Genomic DNA, 21,044 nt, shown 5'->3' with positions numbered 1-21,044 from the left:
GCGGGAGAAGTTTCCGGCCTCGGCAGCAGCTCAAGCTCCGGTAAACGGCAAAGAGGCTTTCTGGCGGCTTCCGGTCTCACCGGCTGTCTGGAGAGACTCTGTTCTGTTCTCGTTACCGGAACACGGTAGCAGCTGGAGCTAGTGGAGCTAGCTTAGCCTGCTAGCCGGGAACAAAGAGGCTGAAGGGTCGTTGCTGCTGGGCGGAGTCAGAATGAGTGACGTCCGGACGCTGAGAGCTTTCGTCCGGCAGCGACTAACTGCTGCTGCTGAAGACATCATCGAGCAGCTTGAAAGAACGCTAGCGAAGTACGAGGAGCAGCTTCGGGGAGGACAGAAGCTGCTGGACGCGGTTCTGGGTCCTCGAGTCCACCTCCAGAGAGCAGGTTGGTCCAGTCCCACGGTGCACGTGTTAAGTGTCTTTGTAATTTATTGTAATTTGTCATTCATTGTCATTTTGCATCTGTGCTGTAATTTATTTCTAATTTATTGTTATTTTGCATCGTGCATGCACCATGACAACGGCTCAAAAGAGTATTGATCATAATGTAGTTTATCCATTCTAATAATAATAATAATGCGTTGGTTTTATGTGGCACTTTTCTAGACACACAAAGACGCTTTACATTGTGCGTTATTCATTCACTCCATACTTGGTGGTGGTGACGCTACTACTGTAACCACAGCTGCCCTGGGGCAGATACAGCTGCCCTGGGGCAGACTGACAGGAGAGAGGCTGCCAATTTGCGCCATCGGCCCTCCTGACCACCACCGACATTCACTCGCTCGCTACATTCACACAGATTCATGCATTCACATGGATAAATGATAATATGGTAGATGGATCCTTGCCATCCATCCTGGGTCAAATGAGCGAGTTCTTCCAGATGCTGCTCTCCCAGCTGTTTTCCGTCTGTCCCAGGGGGGAGCCTGATGCATTCTCAAGCTAGATAAGAGCACCTTCCTTCCTTGCCAAGGGTGAACCCAGACACCTGTCAAGTTAGGTTGAGGTCAAATGTCTCCCTCTCCAGGCCAACTCAAAGGATAACAGCTTCTCACATTTATAAAATAGATTAAAACACCTGACAGATACAGTTTACGGGGAAGGTGACGCTATTAGAATGCTTGGAGGCATTTTTATTAGAATTTACCCAATACAGTAAACAGTAGTATCTATTACTGTACAAGTACAGTCAAACATCCTGTCTCGGAGGAGCATTTCTGAAAATGGGGGGGGGGGGGGGGTTATTGATCCGGAGAGAGTCGTGATGACTATCTCCATTTCTGTCCCCTTAATTAAAAGGTGTATTTTTAGGGCTGTTTTGAAGGAGGCCAAAGAGGTGCATGTTTGTTTTGAGGGCAGGAGTCAAACAGTTCCACCCTTGGTAATATGAATCATTATAGACCGGTTAGTATGACTCTTAACATGGCCGCCTGGGACGCACGAACAAAATGGAGATGTGACTCCAGGACACAGACAGAACTAGGTGAGGGTTCACCTGAGGAACAGAGCGGCGGGTGGAGGAGAGCGAAGGGGGGCCAACAGATGATGTCCCCTCTCAACACCTGGCGTTCAGAAGAAGAAAAAAGAGAAATACAGACTTTTTCTCAGAAAACACGTGACGAACTATAAAAGACACCGAGCTGGCAGAAAGTACAGAGCTCTTCGGAGCCTCCCGAGCCAAATAGCTGCAAGTGTGTGGCAGCAAGAAAGTATGCACTTAGGTTCAAGAGTGTGTGGCAGCAAGAAAGTATGCACTTAGGTTCAAGAGTGTGTGGCAGCAAGAAAGTATGCACTTAGGTTCAAGAGTGTGTAGCAGCAAGAAAGTATGCGCTTAGGTTCAAGAGTGTGTGGCGGCAAGAAAGTATGCACTTAGGTTCAAGAGTGTGTGGCAGCAAGAAAGTATGCACTTGGGTTCAAGAGTGTGTGGCAGCAAGAAAGTATGCACTTAGGTTCAAGAGTGTGTGGCAGCAAGAAAGTATGCACTTAGGTTCAAGAGTGTGTAGCAGCAAGAAAGTATGCGCTTAGGTTCAAGAGTGTGTGGCGGCAAGAAAGTATGCACTTAGGTTCAAGAGTGTGTGGCAGCAAGAAAGTATGCACTTGGGTTCAAGAGTGTGTGGCAGCAAGAAAGTATGCACTTAGGTTCAAGAGTGTGTGGCGGCAAGAAAGTATGCACTTAGGTTCAAGAGTGTGTGGCAGCAAGAAAGTATGCACTTGGGTTCAAGAGTGTGTGGCAGCAAGAAAGTATGCACTTAGGTTCAAGAGTGTGTGGCAGCAAGAAAGTATGCACTTAGGTTCAAGAGTGTGTGGCGGCAAGAAAGTATGCACTTAGGTTCAAGAGTGTGTGGCAGCAGGGAGATGAGCCGGACTCGGGGTGAACTCGCACCGGCTCTTGTGAGGAGACGGAGCTGAATCCACTTCTTGGTTTCTTTTCCCTGTTTAGCGCCGAAGTGTTAAAGGATGTCAAAGTGGTCGTCATAGCAGAGTTGTGTTGAATGATGTTGACTGGTTAAACTTACCGTATTTTTCGCACCATAAGGCGCACTTAAAATCCTTTAATTTTCTCAAAACTTCACCGTTCGCCGAATAGCGCGGTGCGCCTTTCATGTGGAACGTGGCTCAGAAATCAGTCCAAATGTTTTAGTACGACTTTGGTAAGCGACGAGGCCGAACTGCTAGATGGACTACCGTAGTCAGGAGCCTCGCGGAGTGATGCGTAACGGTGCTGTCCTTCATCATAGTATTATAGTCAGGAGCCTCGCGGAGTGATGCGTACCGGTGCTGTCCTTCATCATAGTATTATAGTCAGGAGCCTCGCGGAGTGATGCGTACCGGTGCTGTCCTTCATCATAGTATTATAGTCAGGAGCCTCGCGGAGTGATGCGTACCGGTGCTGTCCTTCATCATAGTATTATAGTCAGGAGCCTCGCGGAGTGATACGTACCGGTGCTGTCCTTCAACGTAGTATTATAGTCAGGAGTCTCGCGGAGTGATACGTACCGGTGCTGTCCTTCATCATAGTATTATAGTCAGGAGCCTAGCGGAGTGATGCGTACCGGTGCTGTCCCTCACCATAGTATTATGGCGTGCTGACGAAGCAGAGTTCCAACTGGAGGCTGTCGGTCCCGCAGCAGAACACGGGAATAGAGCGGCGGTGAGAGAATCCAGCATTAATGAATCAATGGAGGAAGAGGAGGAAGCAAGAAGGAGACCTGCAGCAACTCGGCTCCTGAGACCTGCGACTCCGTGTGTACCGATCTCACCGATACGGTCTGAACCGGAGTGAAGCAAGCTAACTAGCAAACTAGTTTATCATCATCCCGGGTGGGTTAACCGAAGAACTCCAACCGTTCAACGTTAAACTGCGAGCTGCGTGGGAGCGCTGGACGACAGGAGGAGAACACAGTTTCACTCAGAGTGGAAGGCAGCGCAGCGCCGGGCGAGTTACGCCACAATTTGTGAATGGATTGTAGATGCTTGGGCTAACGTGTCTGCTGGCGTTGTTGTTCATGCCGTGCGGCGCCTCATTTCCGAGACGCCGCACGGCACAGAAAGTGACTGACAGTGAAGAAAGGGAACCTGGCATGTTTGATGCAGATCTAGCGAAGCTGTTAAATTCAGAAACAGGATGAGGACTTTGATGGGTTTGATTAATGACGATTAAAAAAATGTGAGTACCAAACTCAGTTTTGCTTCCGCTCTCTTTGGCGCACCAATCAAGCCTGCGCCCTTCGTATGTTTAAAATACCGAAAAAGCAGCCGTAATGAGACAGCGCCTTATCACCAGGTGTGCCATATGGTCGTGAAAATACGGTGATTGAGGATCTTGACAGTCCTGTTCTTGTCCCTGTCCTCGTCCTACGTTTCCAGTGACATAAGATGTGAAAAGGCTGAAGATGTTTAGAGGACATAATCTGACACTATTAAGTAATTAAAGTCCCAATAATTTAGGAACGTCCAAGTTTCACTTTGTTTCTTTTGGCAGAATAAAATTGTGAAAATCTTTCTGAAACTCTTTACTACTACTTCTTGTCCCATCAGGGGTCGCCACAGCAACCCAACCATTTCTACTTCACCCTGTCCTTTGCATCGTCCTCCCCAACACCAGCCACTCATGTCCTCCCTCACTACGTCCATGTCTCTTCTCCTGGGTTGTCCTCTAGCCCTGTCCTTTGCATCGTCCTCCCCAACACCAGCCACTCATGTCCTCCCTCACTACGTCCATGTATCGTCTCCTTTCTGAAACTCTTTACAGAAATCAAATATAAAATTCAGATTATTGTAGAACACAAATTTGACATGATGATGAATACAGTAGTCCCTCATTTTCCGCGGGGGTTACGTTCCAAAAACAACCCGCAATAAGTGAAATCCGCAATGTAGTAATTTGTATTTTTTTTTTCAATTATACATGTACATAAATGTTTTAAGGCTGTAAAACCCCTCACCACACACTTTATACCCTTTTAACAGTCAGGCATTAATCTAAATAGATTGTTTCAGTGTTATAGAATGAAACCAAAGATCAAAACCTTTTCAGAATTAAATAAAAATATATAGTACGTACAGTAAACGTTTTCCTGTTAATAATGTTAAGGCGTGCAGGTCGAGGAAAGAGCGGCTTGGAGTGCAGAAGAACAAATATTCTACTCGTGCTGTCTTTAGCCTCTCATGCTGCTTTATTGGATAGCTTAGCACAGCGGAACGGCAGCGGCTACATGTATCAACAGGAAGAAACGAAACCCAAAAGGGACGTGACGTTTATGCTCCTACAAAATAAAAGCCTCTTTGTACACAGAGAATAAGAGCGCTATTAAAAACAAACGCTTAACAAATAAAATAACGAATTTTAGAAATAACGAATTTAATTTTAATGATCAACCTACGAGGTTGAACACATAAGAAGTTAATAGCAACTCGCGTGTATTTCACAGTTCCTCCGACCGCGCCCCTTCGTCTTGCGCCGTTTCAAGGCGCGTTCAAGTGCAAAAAATAAAATCTGAAATTGCACTAAAAAACTCCGCGAAGTCGTAGAAAATGAACCGCATTATATCGAGGGACTACTGTATATTCATTAGATAGAATGTTAGAGTACAAGTACAGTCCGACAGTAGTATGTATTACAGTACAAGTACAGTCAAACATCCTGTCTAAGAGGAGCATTTCTAAAAAGCCATTGCGGTCTTGTTTCCGTTGAAAGTCCTTCATACATAAATCGACATGTAACAATACCAATACCATTTTGAGTCTTAAATAAAAATGAGGCCAATTAGATAAATTAAAACCAAATCTGAATGCATGTATTTCTTTCTTGTTCAGATGTTCAGCTGCTGTTGGTGACAAAAGAAGAGGTTGACCCAGAGGACCAGGATGTTCTGCCCAATCTGGACCAGGACGACCCCCCAGAGCTGCACCACATCAAAGAGGAACAGGAGGAAGTCCAGATCCATCAGGAGAAAGAGCAGCTGCAATGGCTGAAGGAGGAGGAGGAGGAGGATGATGATGTCACAGAGTTAACATTCTCTTCAGTCCCTGTGAAGAGTGAAGAAGATGATGGAGGGAAACCTGACTCCTCACAGATTCATGATGAAGAGATGAAAACAGAGGCTGATGGAGAAGAATATTTAGGCGCAGAACCAGAGGAAGACGAGATGTCTCACTCCTCTGAACCAGAGGACGTGGACAGGTCTGGCCTGGAGGACACCAGTGAACCTCAGTCAGACTTGGAGCAGTTGAGAAACCACAAAGAACCTGAGTGTAGTACTGAAAATACACCAGTTGGCTCCTCTGAATGTGTTTCAAGCTCTGATGACAAGAAACATCTGCAGGAACAGAGTGGAGGCCAAACAGCAGTGAAACCAGTTAGTTGTTCAGTTTGTACAAAGAGTTTTCCATTTAAATCAGTGCTTCTCAGGCACATGAGAACCCACCCAGGGGAGAAACCTTTCAGTTGTTCAGTCTGTGCTAAAGGATTTAGACGTGTTGGACATGTAAGAGAGCACATGAGAACCCACACAGGGGAGAAACCGTTCAGTTGTTCAGTCTGTGGTAATGGATTTACACAAGGTGGAAATCTCAGTCTGCACATGAGAACCCACACAGGGGAGAAACCGTTCAGTTGTTCAGTCTGTGGTAAAGGATTTTCACAGAATGGAGGTCTCACGCAGCACATGAGAATCCATACAGGTGAGAAGCCCTTCAGTTGCTCAGTCTGTAGTAAAGAATTTACACAGGGTGGAAGTCTCAGGAAGCACATGCGAATCCATACGGGAGAGAAACCTTTCAGTTGTTCAGTCTGTGCTAAAGGATTTAGACAGAATGGAAGTCTTGTGCAGCACATGAGAATCCATACAGGTGAGAAGCCCTTCAGTTGCTCAGTCTGTCGTAAAGAATTTACACATGGTGAAAGTCTCAAGATGCACATGCAAATCCATACAGGTGAGAAACCTTTCATTTGTTCAGTCTGTGGTAAAGGATTTATACACGGTGGAAATCTCAGGCGGCACATGCAATGCCATACAGATGAGAAACCTTTCAGTTGTTCAGTCTGTAGTAAAGGATTTAGAAATGTTGGAAACGTAAGAGAGCACATGAGAATCCATACAGGTGAAAAACCTTTCAGTTGTTCAGTCTGTTGTCAAGAATTTACACATGGTGGAAGTCTCAGGCGGCACATGCAAATCCATACAGATGAGAAACCTTTCAGTTGTTCAGTCTGTCGTAAAGAATTTACAAATGGCGAAAGTCTCAGGATTCACATGCAAAACCATACAGGTGAGGAGACTTTTGGAATATAAAGTCAACAAGTGATGCACTAATCTTTCAACCCAGCCCATTTTACACTTTGAAGAACTTTCAGAATCATTAGAGCCTTGGCGGCTATGATCTTTTTGTTTTGGATGGGTTCGTGATGTTATGCTGCATAAATTCAGTGGACATCGTGTTGTCATGGTGAGAGTCAGGCATTTTCAGGAATGATCTGACACAAGTTTAACTCCATGGATTATCACAGATATTCAGTCGAAGGTCCGATCAGCTCACTGTGATTGCAAGGCTGGACTGGGAGAATGTTATTCTCACGTGGCCTCGGTTTTGTTCAATGTAGAGGCAACAGTCAGGATGAGAGGCCTGCACAGTCACACAAAAGCCTGCCTACTGGATGTTGCCTGCTTTCAAGAAAAGTGTTCAGGATGTTCCTCTATGTGTGATTGACTTTACACCAGCAAAGAAGACATCAGTGAACATTTCTCAGGCAAGATACTATGCTTTCTTCAAGACGCTGAAGTAGGACAGACCAGTATTTTTGGCAGTGAAGAAAATACAGCGCAGACTTTGTGCCAGATAGTCTGCACTGACGAGTGCGATGGAGTGCCTTGTGACAAACTATTACCTAACGGCCCCTGGCTCTGGGTCTACATTTCACGCTTCTATTGTTAATGCTAATACGTTAACGTTGTTTGCTTGCAGATAGAAGGGGGGGAGGGGGGGGGGGGGGTGATATTTGTGTGCTCCTTGCTGACATGAAGGACTGTGGTGGTATTAGAGTTGGTGATCTGTATTAGTTTCCACAGCTCCTTGCTATGTGAACTTCGCGGGGTCCCCTTTGGGGCCCGTAGGGGGGGTTAGCTCCCACCTTTACGCTAAGAACAAATTGCTGTTAGTGATTTCCTTTTTGTCTGCACACACTCTACTGGCCTGGTTCGGGGTTCACGCTAACGCCCTTGGGGGGGGGGGGGGGCTCCACGGATCTTGTCGGGGAGTGAACATATAGGTATCATATATCACACATTGTTAACTGATGCATGGTGGGAATAAGTTGGGGCCCCTCCCACGAGGAGGGTATTTTACATATAAAGATCAATGCCGTAGATCGACCGGGACTTTCCTACAGAGTCCAGCGCTGTGTTTCCATCTATGTAATTACTGAAAACCTTCAGTAAACTTGATTTGTTTTATAATCCTGACTCATTATTGAATAAACACCTCCAACACGAGATGTAATTAAGGAACCGAGGGGAAAAGGAGAAACCGAACACCCCTCTGTTCCCCTTAAAACAGTGTCCCAGGTGCTTTCTGTAATCTGCATTACTTCAGAGTACTTCAATGATCCCAAAGGGAAATTCCTGCCCCTGTGCACCAACACCACCAGGAATTACAGAAAGCAGTCAAAGCACATTTAGTACACAAATTAAACACACGTATTGGAACTGGTACCATGGAGGGAGGGGGAGCAGGACAGTCCAGAGCAGGGGTCGGGAACCTATGGCTCGTGAGCCATATATGGCTCTTTTGATGATCGCATATGGCTCGCGCTCAGATAAAAAAAAATTTTTAAAAACAGTTTTTTTTTTTACTCGCCTTGCCCGTGCTGACCGCAGGTTTGCGCGCCCAGGTCGTGTGTGGTGTTTTTTGTAAGTAACTTGTTCACTTGTGTCTGGATCTTATGTTCCGTTTTCTTTGCGGCACCAGACAGTCGCCGTCTGTTAGTAGAGCTTGTGTTGCAGGGGCATTTTGTACGGCTGACATTTTATTGTGAAAAATCAAAGAGCGGAAGCACGCTGTCAGGGTTCCGCCCTGAGCCTGGGCTGCCACTTTAAAAGTAGGCCGTCATCCCGCCATTAGGGGTGGGTGTGGCCAGCTGTGTGCACGGTGGCAAGAGTGGACTTTGTTTGGCTCCGCCTTAATTCCAGATTCCTGGCTATCTTAATGTATTCTTACCTGGGACCTTCTTTTGGAATAAATGTATGAAAAAGACGGGGCCCTGCGTTTGCTTCAAGAGGGCTTCACTTGCGTTTTGGTTTTCTCTCGGCTGTGTATTATTACGTTGGGCTCCAGCCGCCCCTCGTCCTGTGTGCAGCTCCAGGTGTAAATGATCAATTCAACCATCGCACCGTTTCTGTTCTCTGCTGTCTGGGGTCCGCTCACGTTAGTCCGTAACGTTCAGAGGCTTATTATACTAGTTTTATTACCTGCTTACCAACCATAATAACCTTTAGTTGAATTCACGTTTAAAATATATTATATGGCTCTCACTGAAATAAATTTCCAAATATTTTGCTTTCATGGCTCTTTTAGTCAAAAAGGTTCCCGACCCCTGGTCCAGAGGATGATTAATTCCAAATCTAGCCGAAAACGATGAATTTGTCTTGATCCAGTTTAGGCAGTTGGTCCTCAGTAAATCCACATTTTGGGAGCTAAGGAGAGACCCCCGTCCTTCTAAGTCTTTGCCAAGTCCGGCGATCTGTGGAACAGTCCTGCCTGCTGGCACAAGATGGGATCCAGTCTTTGCCGTTCTTCCCCGCATCGGGCCGTGAGCTGAGGTGGATGAGCTCACGGGACAGTCCCTCGATCCGGGCCAACACCCGGTCCCCCAAAGCCTCGGAAAGCACTTTAGATCCATGGTCAATTTATCAGGAAGTGTGAAAGCCGCCGTCTTGGAGACGAAGATAATTTTATCATTAATGAATATAATAATAAATATTCATTAAAATTCTGAAAACTATTTTAATAAACCAAGTGTTGTCGTGTGATCAGCAGAGGCCAGCTGAACTCAGGGGCGTCTGAATTTAGGGGCGTCTGAACTCAGGGGCGTCTGAAATTAGGGGCGTCTGAACTCAGGGGCGTCTGAACTCAGAGGCGTCTGAATTTAGGGGCGTCTGAACTCAGGGGCGTCTGAACTCAGGGGCGTCTGAAATTAGGGGCGTCTGAACTCAGGGGTGGCTGAACTCAGGGGCGTCTGAAATTAGGGGCGTCTGAACTCAGGGGCGTCTGAACTCAGGGGCGTCTGAAATTAGGGGCGTCTGAACTCAGGGGTGTCTGAATTTAGGGATGTCTGCGTGTAGCTTACAAAATCGCTGCAGAGAACAGTCAAAAGTCTTCAGGCAAAGGCAAAAAGCATTACGACAAACGCATAAAAGGTGTCACACTGCAACCAGGCCACAGGGTTCTGGTCAGGAACCTCTCGGAAAGAGGAGGTCCAGGGAAATTGCGCGCCTACTGGGAGTGAGTCTGAAGTACATTGCGTAGTCGCGAGAGTAGCTGATGGACCAGTTTATAAAGTACAAGCAGAGAGAGGCAGTAAGGCCGTGCGAGTGCTACACAGAAATCTTTTATTGCCAGTAAATAATTTGCCTTTAGAAGACAATAACAAAACTGACGGTGATAGCTCGGAGGATGAAGAAGAGCACACTTATCGTTACAACCTCCGGAGTCACATTCCTGCATACAGACTCGTAAACCCTCAGCAAAATGTATCAAACCAAAACACTCAGCAACCAGTACCTGTCGTACACGTGCAAAATCCTCAAACCCAGCACAGACTCAATGCCACAGCAAGAGAATTTACCCACCAGTAGGACAGGACTCTGTGCCCGCACAGCAGATTGCTGAGGAGCAAATGGATGAACTAGCTTTGCTGCAGGAGGAACAAGGACAAATGGAGGAAAGGGATGGAAATAATGAACAGAATGAACTGAGAAGGTCACAGAGGAGAGGCCAGCCTGTGGAGACTAATTACAATGAAAAGACTTATCAAGAAAACAATCCGCGTTAACTGGAAGAATAAACCGTCTTTGAACATCAACCATTGGTCGAACCTCCTCATAGAACACATATCAATGGAGAAAATCTCTGCCTCCAAAAAAATAAATAAAAAACATTAGAAATATTTTACAGAAAGTTGGTCTCCTTTTATTAAATATAAATATTGCAACCTGATTCTGCCTGCTAGCGAAAGCCACCACATTGATCTAAATGGTAATGCTGCTTACAGTTTTTTGCATGACTCATCTTGTTTTTGTTTTCATTTAGGAACCCGGTTTCTGTCTCCAGGACCGAGTGGACCTCAGAACTCATTCATTCATTGTCCCAACCGCTTAATCCGTTATCGGGTCGCGGGCCAAGCTGGAGCCAATCTCGGCAGTCAATGGGCGAGAGGCAGGGGACATCCTGGACAAGCCGCCAGTTCATCGCAGGGCAACACAGAGACAGACAACCAGCCACACACACACTCACACCTACGGACAATTTAGTGTCACCAATCAGCCTGAGCTGCATGTCTTTGGTGGTGGGAGGAAGCCGGAGAACCCGGAGAGAACCCACGCAGGCACGGGGAGAACATGCAAACTCCTCACAGAATGGCCACAAGTCAGAAACGAACCCACGACCATCTCGCTGTGAGGCAACAGTGCTAACCACTGCGCCACCGAGCCGCCAGCCTCGGAACTCACCTCCCAGCCATTCTAACTTTCTATGTTTCAGCTCCAGTCTCCAGCTCAATGTTCTTCACACAAGGATGGTTGATCTCCGGGGCTGTTGCATGCTGGGCTAACTCTTCAGGGGCTGTCCCCGTGGCTTGATATACGCAGCCCGGCTCCTCTGGTCTCTGCAGGGTGACGCATGCTTCCCGGGCGGCCGCAGGTGTTCCCCTGGGTTGCCGTGCCGGGGTGCTGGCCTATGCGTTCGGGACGGCGCTGAGCTGGCGCAGTGTGTCACTCCTCTGCTGGTAATAGCGGCCCGGGTCCGACTGGTGACCTAGGCGTGGCCATTGCCCCCTGACCTCCCCTCCCTCCTCTCTGACCTCTCTCCTCCACTCTCACCGTCCCCCGCTCGCCCTCTGCTCCTTGGTCCCGTCTCCTGTCCTGCCTCCCCCTCTCCCTTTTCCTTCGCCTCCTCTTCCCTCCCCCCGTGGTCTTCCCCTTTCCCCCCTCTCCCCGCCTCTCCTCTTCCGGCATCCCGCCGGGGACTCGCGGCTCCCTCCTTCCTGGGGGCTGGGTGGGAGGCGTCAGAGGCGGTGCTCGAAATAGAAAACAAACTGCCACTCAACAAGTTTGGTGCAAAACAACTTTTCTTTTTTAAGTGTCCTGCTTGACATCAAGTGTTATAACACAATATAAATATTGACAGCATATAACATTCTTCAACTTCTGTATTTTTTGTGCAATAAGAAAAGTGCAAGCAGAAGATATTGTATTTAATATATTAATAAATATTATAACTACTAAATGCAACTAAAAGCATGGATTTTTAAGGAAGACCAATAATTTAAAAGTATAAAGTCTCTGAATTTATTCTTTGGTAACGTTCGTTAACTTTGTTATACTGAAGTAACATAATAAATAATGTACAGTAATATCTTGACATGTCAAATAAATGTTTCCAAGATAAAATATCTGGGGGAAAAAAGTAATCCGTTCCGTGGTGTACAGTGCGGAGGAGGATGGAGGGAGAGTTGGATGATACGTACACACTTTATTCTGTAATTATACCTTTACACGTACTCTTACATAAACTTAGACATAATAGTTGTGCTGTCCTACCAAATGTGAAAATAGAGCCACTCGAGAGTTTACTTTCTGATCATCCGCTCAAAGTCACTGCAGCAAATGGGACGGATGTTCCTTTTGAAGGGTGGATAGAAGTTTTACTCGAGATCACAAGTTCACAACATGGCTCTGTGTCCTTGTATGTTCCAATGCTTGTCAGCCAACAAAGTGTAAGCACTCCACTGCTCGGCTTTAATCTCATTCAAGAGATCATAATGGGAAACAGTGACAAAAGCGACAATATCAGTTTAGTGGACTTGTTGTCAGAGACGCTGAAGGTCGAGTCACTCATCTCGGATGTTCACACCAAGTCAACGGAAAAAGGAGGAGGTGAAATGCTGTTTGAACCATGTGTGGGAAGTAACTTACCTGATGGTTTGGAGTTATTTCCAGCTCTCATTGATGCAGCCCCTGGTGCTACAAAGACAGTTAAAATCCCAATCCAAAACTCAACCAAACATGACATTTCCTTACATCCAAAGACTGTGTTAGGACGTATGGAAAAGGTTTTTGAATATAAACCTATAAGCATTTGTCCTGAAAATGTCAAACGAACCAACCAGTCATTCTGTCGTACAGCTCAAGTGTCATGTGACGGTCAAAGCGAGGAAAAAGAGACTTTGAGTGCAGCTCCTTCACATCTGAGATGGTGCCCAAATGTTGATTTAAGAAGGTGCATTGCAGCCATTTCCTCTGCAATGCACCTTAAAGTTCTCACTCCGGTAGAGGTCGAGCTTTAAAACATCTCTCAGAAAGTGATCAAGAAGTTGTTCGCCAAATGCTCTATGAACAGTCTGATGGTTTTGCCTGTGAAGAAGGGGATATTGGATGCATTCCTGGACTACAGCTAAAAATCAACACCACAGAAACACACCAGTGCAAAAGAGCTACAACTCCATCCCAAGACCGCTCGACAGAGGTAAAGGAGTATGTTCAGAACCTTTTAACAGACGAGACAAAACTGGAACCGTTTGGTGTTAGATATTTGAGTTATGCAGCACGCTCACAATACACAGGGTGCACAAACACTCTTAGTTTCTTTATCTCTACATACTTTGTGGTAATAATCACACACATAGATTAATCACATATAAAGCATCACACTTTGTTAACTGATACATGGTGGGAATAAGTCAGGGCCCTAACGGCCCATCCCAGGAGGAGGGTGTTTTCACGCCCACTATAAAGATCACTGCCGTAGAACATTCGGGACTCTTCTACAGAGTCCCGCTTCCGCATCTGTAGGAGAGTCCAGCGCTGCATTTCCTTACCAGCTTTGTACTTACTGAAAACCTTCAGTAAAACTTGATTCACTTTATAATCCTGACTCATTATTGAATAAGCACCTCCAACCTCCAAAAGGAGAATCCCAACATCGGCAATGCACATCAGCTCTATGTTCACAAATGCGAAAATGATGCATACCAAGGAAAGATCACTGCTGTGAACCATGGAGGAGGCTCCATTATGTTCTGGGGCTGCTTTGCTGCATCTGGAACAGCGGTTGAATCTGTGCAGGGTGCAATGAAACATCAGGACTATCAAGGTATTCTAGAGAGAAATGTCGCAGGTCAGGATAATGACCCAAAACACACAGCTAGAAACACCAGAGAATGGCTAAGATGAAAACACTGGACTCTTCTGAAGTTTATTTTATTTATTTATTCGTTTATTTAACAGGGACAGCGCACATTAATAAAATAAATTCTGTAAATGTGCCAGAATTAGCCAAAAGGCTATTTTACATCTGTTGTCCCTGGACAGATTCCAAGGCCCCCCAATATATACACACATATGAAATAAAAATAGATATAAAATAACCACATAACTAAAAGCAATATCAAAAAACAATTTCAAGTAACTGTAAAATATGTCTCATAACGTAAAATGTATAAAACAACTAAAACCATAAAACAGCAGTTTCTTTCAGTGGTGACACTGTGTGCTAATGAGCCATTCCGTAAGTTTAAATTTAAACACATTACAGGTCTCTGGATTTCTGACCGTCACTGGGATGGAATTCCACTCGTGTGCAGCTTTAAAGGAAAAGGCAGACTGACCAAATGAGCCTTTCCTTAGTGGGACAACACAGTCCCCCCTTGCAGCACCTCTAGAAACTCGATGTGTGGCAGTTCTTACATCCACAAACTGTCCGAGCGGAGGAGATCTTAAACCATTAATAATTTTATACATCAGACATGAATTTATATATTTAATCACATTTTCCCAGTTTAACAAATTGTATTTATGTAATATCGGGTAGTGATGAAAATGTGCTGGTTTTTTGTCCAGTATTTTAAGTGTTTGTTTGTACAGACTGTAGAGGTATTAGAGTAGTGGGACTGGCCTGCGACCAGGTTGTTAAGCAGGAAGTGATATGCGAAAGAATCATTGAATGCATATACGTCAGCGACGCCCCTCTAGACATGTAATCTCTAGTGAATCTAACATTTGAGAGACAGAGTTTAACTCTATTACAGACCTTTTTAACCTGTTTTTTGAAATTAAGTTGTAAATCTATAAGGACTCCGAGGTACTTGTATTCGGAAACAATCTGCAGCCTTTCCCCCAAAACAAAGACACTTTGTCTTTGAGAAAAACATGCAGACCGTTTTCGACAAATTTAATTGCAAACAGCACTGCTTCAGCCAAGTTCTGTGAGTTCTTCAGCAACTTGTGTTGTACTGCTACCATAAACATAAATAACAGTATCATCAGCATACATTTGTATGTCGATGTCAGGACAAACAGAGGGTAAATCATTAACATATAAAGAAAACAGCAATGATCCCAGGACGGAACCTTGAGGAACACCTGTAGACTGACCTAGAACAGCTGATTGATGGTTTTGTTGTCGAACACACTGAGAACGGTTTAACAGATATGATTCTAACCATCCAAGTGTGCGCAGTGAAAAATTAAAGGTAGACAGTTTAGAAAGGAGGATTCTATGATTAACAGTATCAAACGCCTTTTTCAAGTCAAGAAATATCGCTCCGACAACACCACCTTTATCCATTAAAGATTTGATCCTTTCAATGAAACAAGTTTGCCGTTTTAGTTGAATATTTGGCCCTAAAGCCAAATTGCATTGGATGCAGAGAAAACGGGCCAGTATTCAGATAGCAAGTTATTTGTTCTGCTACCAATTTCTCTACCACCTTTGACAGTGTCAGGATTATGCTAATAGGCCTATAGTTGCTAGGCAGCAGAGGATTTCCACCTTTAAATATCGGAGTAACAACTGCCTCTTTCCAAATACTTGTAAATTTTCCCTGAGAGATTGAAAGGTTAATAATTTTGGTTAATGGATTAATGGATATTGATGAACTGAGCTCTTTGAGCATAACTGTGTCCATACCAAAGACATCTTGACGTTTTTAAAGATTGAATAATTCTCCTAACCTCCATTTCACTAACATTTCTTATGCTGAATGCTGGTTCATTTGTGCTTAGTGTACTGATATTTGTTTTGCCAACAGGAAAACATTGAGCAATTGTAGACACAGAGTCAACAAGGTAATGATTGAGAACCTCTATAATTTCAGCCGGACTATTTATGATTTTTCCATTTATTTTAAGTTCAATCAATTCCTTGACTTTATTGTGATTTCCTGTTAAATATTTCAAATGTTTCCAGACAATTTTACTATTACCTCTTCCTTTTTCGATTATAGTTATGAAATAATCTGCCTTTGCTTGTCTAATTTTATTGATTACTTTGTTCCTCAGCATTACAAAAAGATGCCTGTCATGGCTAAATTTAGTCCTGAGTGACTTTTTTAAGGCCCTGTCCCTTTCTTTCATTATTTTTAAGATATCAGCATTTATCCAAGGGATGTTATTTTTCCTATTTCTATGTCTCAATTTACAACTAAGGTTAGTAATAGTGTTCTCTAAGCTTTTTGAGGAAGCATTGCTGTCTTCTTCCAGTTCTATCCCCCGCAAAATGTAAGAAAGTGGCCTTTGACGAGCCCTGATCCACATCCTATTGAACATCTGCCGTCTGGAGAAGGCAGCCTTCAAACCTGAGACGACTGGAGCAGTTTATTTTTCACTTTTGTCAGATTCAAATTATTTATGTAACCATTTTGGGGTTTTCTTTCTTTAACCGGGGGGTACCAACAATTTTGTCCAACAAATATATATATAGTATTTTCCAAAAGAACTGGATTGGTATAAAAATGATTCTCTACTGACATAGTTCTAAGGAGGAGAAGGGAGAATAAATGTTTTTGGATGTTATAGCAAGAAAAGGGGTCAGTTATAGATAAGCATTAGCTTCAGCATTCTCCCTTTGGTTTCGTCTGTGTTAAAAATGCTTTAAAATATTGTCCTTTGTCACCATTTCATTCCTTCGACTCGAGCCTGGGGGGGCCCTTCCTCACCGGAGCCGAGGGGCTGCTGCCCCGCCCGTTCTGTTTGTCTCATAAGGATCAATAAGAGACTAAAGTAAAATCGATATTCAGACAGTTAGTCCACTGATTATTCTGAAGATAAACTTTAGTGTCCGGACTTAACAGAAACTATTTAATGCCGCCTTTTTATTACAGTATATAATTAAAATGAAAAAAAATATTTTTGGAATATTGGCGGAAACATAATAAATAAAAATAAAGATGTAAAACTTTTTTATTTAATGCTTTTGCACAAGTGTATTGTATACTATATGTATTTTTAGTCTAATGCTGCACTGTTTGAACACATCTTTTGCTTTTGTATTTATATTTAATTTATGCAGAGAACATGTTTTTTCCCTTTCAGAACTCCTGATCTTTCCCTCTTTTCCCTCAATGACATTTATTATTTCCCTGTTTCAATCAGCCATTTTAGCAGCATAAATTGGTAGCAGGTGAAACTTGTATTCACAGTATATTTCTATGTACCTTCTGGGTAACTGACTCAGTGACTCAAATGACTCAAATGAATCGATTCACTTTAGTGAGTGATTCATTCAAACCCGATTCAGTAAAAAGAATCATAGTTCCCATCACTAATGTAGACTGACACAGCGCGGCCCTCCTCTGGAGCCATTTGCGCATGGCCGCTGGCTCAGTACAATGAAACAGAGCAGAAAGGAGCCTCATTGGCTGGGCTAGTCTCAGTGGGCGGAGCTACGCCTCCGGTCAAAACAGAGAATCAACGAGGCGAGTTCGAACCCCATGCCAGGCCGGTGTTGTTGATGCGTCATTTGACACCTGCAGTAACTCCTGAGGACTTTTCTTCTTCTTCTGTTTTTTTGTTGTGGTGACCAAAACAAAAGAAATATACTGACCAAAAAAAAGCACTTTATTTCAAAATATATACATAATTTACAATACATAACTTGGGACAAAATGTCATTTACAAGAATGCCATGGCGAGGGGGGGGGGGGGGGGGGACGGTTGGAACTGCACCACGACATGCAGAGAGGTGGTTCTGAAGCTGTGGAAACGTCATTGAAAACCTGCAGGGCCGGTTGAGTGAGCAAACACAGGGGAACACATGCACAGCCATGCGTCTTAAAAGCTTTGCTGTATAAAATCTATATTTTATTTTACTATATTTTAAACACATAATGCAGCTGTTGGTATTACAGCGACAGATTGAAAATCTGTTTTCTAAAAATGTAACTTAATGCATTTACTTTAGCTCCTGGGTCTTGTTATTTTGCACGCCGGCTAATATCACATTGTACTGACTTTCTCAGACAAAGACATATTTAATTATTAAAATTAATATTTTAATTGTTCTTTAATTTAATTGCTGCGACATTCATTTGTATAAAGTCCTATACATTGTAGTTCTTTTGTCTTTTGTCTCTGCCAAACTCAGCCCTCGACTCGCATTTTAAGTGAAATTAAATCCTAATTCAGATGATTTTCAATCCCAATCCTGTCCAATCTAGCAGATGTTTCCATAATAAAACATACTTTAGAATGCGCGGTACTCAGAGGGATGTAATAGTGTAGGGTCAGAGCGCCACTCCTAACTTCTCCTTCTTCCCAAACACATTAGAGTCCAATCCGTCTCAGATTATATCTGGCGGCGCTCCCATGGTGTCGCTGCCTCATGTTAGATTTAAGGAGAGTGAATAATGTCGCTCCTTTCAAGGCGGGCCTTCGGTTATTAGGACGTGTAATTGCATTATAAGCAGCTGTGACTGATTATGTCGATTCACTGCTTCGCTTGTGCAACACTTAAACAGTGAGGTTCTCCAATGTTAGCTTAATGGTGGCGTAGTGGCGCGATGATGTGTTCACCTTCGTCCCAGTCGTATTCCAGGAGACAAACGCCGATCAAAGACTGATATTGATCGAGAAAGGCCAAAGGGTGTTTGCTCAGCTGTTCTCAGACGTCTGTCCCAGGACGTCGGACGACTTCCGGGGCGTCCCGCTCTGTTATAGGTTTTCATGTTCCATCGTGTGGTTTCCAACGGCTGGCTGCAAGGCGGAGGTACGTCCCGGGCCAGCCTACGGTCGCAGCATTGGGGGGAGTTTGGCTCTGCGCTGGGGGGAGCCAGGGCTTGGGTCTTTACTGGGGGGAGTCTGGTTCTGCGCTGGGGGGAGCCAGGGCGTGGGTCTTTATCGGGGGGGGGGGGGGGGGGGGGGGCTGGGTCTATGCTGGTGGAGCTAATTTATCTTCGCAGAGTCGGTGGATTGTTCTGGCGAGTTGGGAGGTTGTGATTCGGCTGTGTTATGTCTCCCGACTCGTTTCTTCACTTATTTCCCGTCTAGAGGTGAGGGAGTTTCGATCGCCACCACCGTCGCCGCCACCAACGCCGGGGAGCCGGAGTCGCTGCTTGATTCAACGCCGGCTGGAGAAGGAGGAGAAAAACACATGTTCATTCATAAAACCCTGAAGGGGGGGGGGGGGGGGGGGGCACCGGAGCTGCAATAACATAAAAAACACAAGAAAACTGAATGATCAATGATCTCACCTCTGGGATGGGAGCCGGGGTGTCATCGGGCTCAGCCGGGGGGTCAGCGGGCGGAGCCAGAGTCTCTACGGGAGGGAGCGTGGCTCTCCCCGCAGGGACCTCCACCAAAGGGAAGGGGAACATCCGAAACATCCGCGGAAATAAAAGGTGCGTCTCGGGAGGGAGCTGGTAGATCGGCGGAGGGAACTCCATGGGAGGGATCTGGAATTTCGGCCGAGGGATCATTGGGGAAGTGTAGGCAAATATCCGCGGAAATAAATGGTACATCTCGGGAGGGAGCTGGTAGATCGGCGGAGGGAACTCCATGGCAGGGAGCTCCATGGAAGGGAGCGGGCACACCGGCCGAGGGATCACCGAGGAAGGGTAGGCGAATATCCGCGGAGGTTTTTTAGGCGGTGTCTGCCGTGAGGGAGCCAGAGTCGCTGCATGCTCAGCCGGGGACTCCGCGGGCTCAGCTGGGGTGTCGTCAGACTCAGCTGGGGTTTCAGCGAGCTGAGCCGGATTCTGCAATAACATAAAGGAATTCATTGCCTTGGTTAAACGATGAATGCAGGAAAATAATGGACCACAACTTAAAAAATCATTTAAAACTGGTCTCACTACAGAAAGACAAACAGTTACATGTTTAAGAAATAAAGTAACTCAAAGTCTGCGAAAGGCTAAAGCAAAATTCTTTATGGATATCATTGTGGAAGCAAAGGGGAATGCAAAAATAAACTGGCAAAATCTGAATAAATTACTTGGCAAAGACATTAAAGACTCAAACAAATGTATTGATCTTAAAATGAACAATGCAATGGTAAATAGTCCAACTGTCCTAGCTAATAAGTTTAACTCAGTCAGGGAGAAGACAGAAATGTTTGCACCGTCTATTCTTACTCCCAGCTAAATTAATAAGTAAATAAATCAATAAAAAACACAAGACAACTAAATGATCGATTATCTCACCTCTGAGATGGGCTCAGCCGCGGGAGAGATCTTGTATTTCTGCCGGTGCAACCGCCGCCGCAACCACCGCAGAAGACCCGGGGATTTCCATCGCTTGGTCACCCGGTTATCTCCAACTACAGAAACAGGATCAGAGTCAATCGTCTGAAATGTGTAAAATACAAAAATGAGCTAATGGTGCAAATTACCGTGTGGATCCGGGCCATCGGCCATGGCGTTGAAACTCGCCTGCTGCATTCGGGTTAGGTCCGTACACAAACCTAATCCAAAAAGGATATACCAATATCCAAAAACACTATCCAAGCTCCAAGCACTAAACCAATCTCCAAACACGACACCAAGCTCCACACACCACCAGCAATCAAAACGCAATGAGGTTCTGACTGCCTGGGCTGGGCTTTATATAGGCAGGGCAGTTGAACATCAAAGCTCTGAAATTAACCTCCAGCAGACATTGAGATGAAAGCACCATGGCTTTAAAAATTAGCTTTGGTGATTGGTCCATACGTGTCACGTGATAGTTTAGTGCGGAAGTGTTTGTTTTAATGGTAAACGTGTTAACTTTAATGAATAAATAAATTAAAAAAAATAGCGTCAAAAAGATGTTTTATTTTGAAAAACGACCGGATGTACTCCACCGTAACATTCGCCTGTGAATTTTTATTATACTTTACGCGGTTACGGTGATACGTTACTAAAAACAGACCGCGAACTAGCGAAAATAAAATAAATAAAAATAAAAACGTCTTTTGAGAGCTTCTTTGCGAATGGAGGAGGAGCCGACGACCTCCGGGAAAAGAGCCGGACTCAAAACACTGATCAACAGCTGATCAGCTCCGTTAACGAGCAGGGAAG

The 21,044-nt window shown here is 44.7% G+C and overlaps 1 protein-coding gene across 1 annotated transcript; it reads left to right on the top strand.

Annotated features, from left to right (window-relative positions):
• Nucleotides 1–211: 211 nt before the first annotated feature.
• On the top strand, nt 212–10,004 carry LOC137905199 (zinc finger protein 79-like). Its single transcript, XM_068749412.1, has 5 exons — nt 212–383; nt 5,318–5,850; nt 6,022–6,352; nt 6,437–6,718; nt 9,841–10,004. The coding sequence occupies exons 1-5, from the start codon at nt 212–214 to the stop codon at nt 10,002–10,004; spliced, it is 1,482 nt and encodes a 493-aa protein (XP_068605513.1).
• The last annotated feature ends 11,040 nt before the right edge of the window (nt 10,005–21,044 follow it).

The sequence above is a fragment of the Brachionichthys hirsutus genome, chromosome 2, assembly GCF_040956055.1.
Source record: "Brachionichthys hirsutus isolate HB-005 chromosome 2, CSIRO-AGI_Bhir_v1, whole genome shotgun sequence".
Classification (NCBI taxonomy): Eukaryota; Metazoa; Chordata; class Actinopteri; order Lophiiformes; family Brachionichthyidae; genus Brachionichthys; species Brachionichthys hirsutus.
The sequence above is the reverse complement of the archived record's forward strand: the minus strand, read 5'-3'. Positions and strand labels throughout refer to the sequence as shown.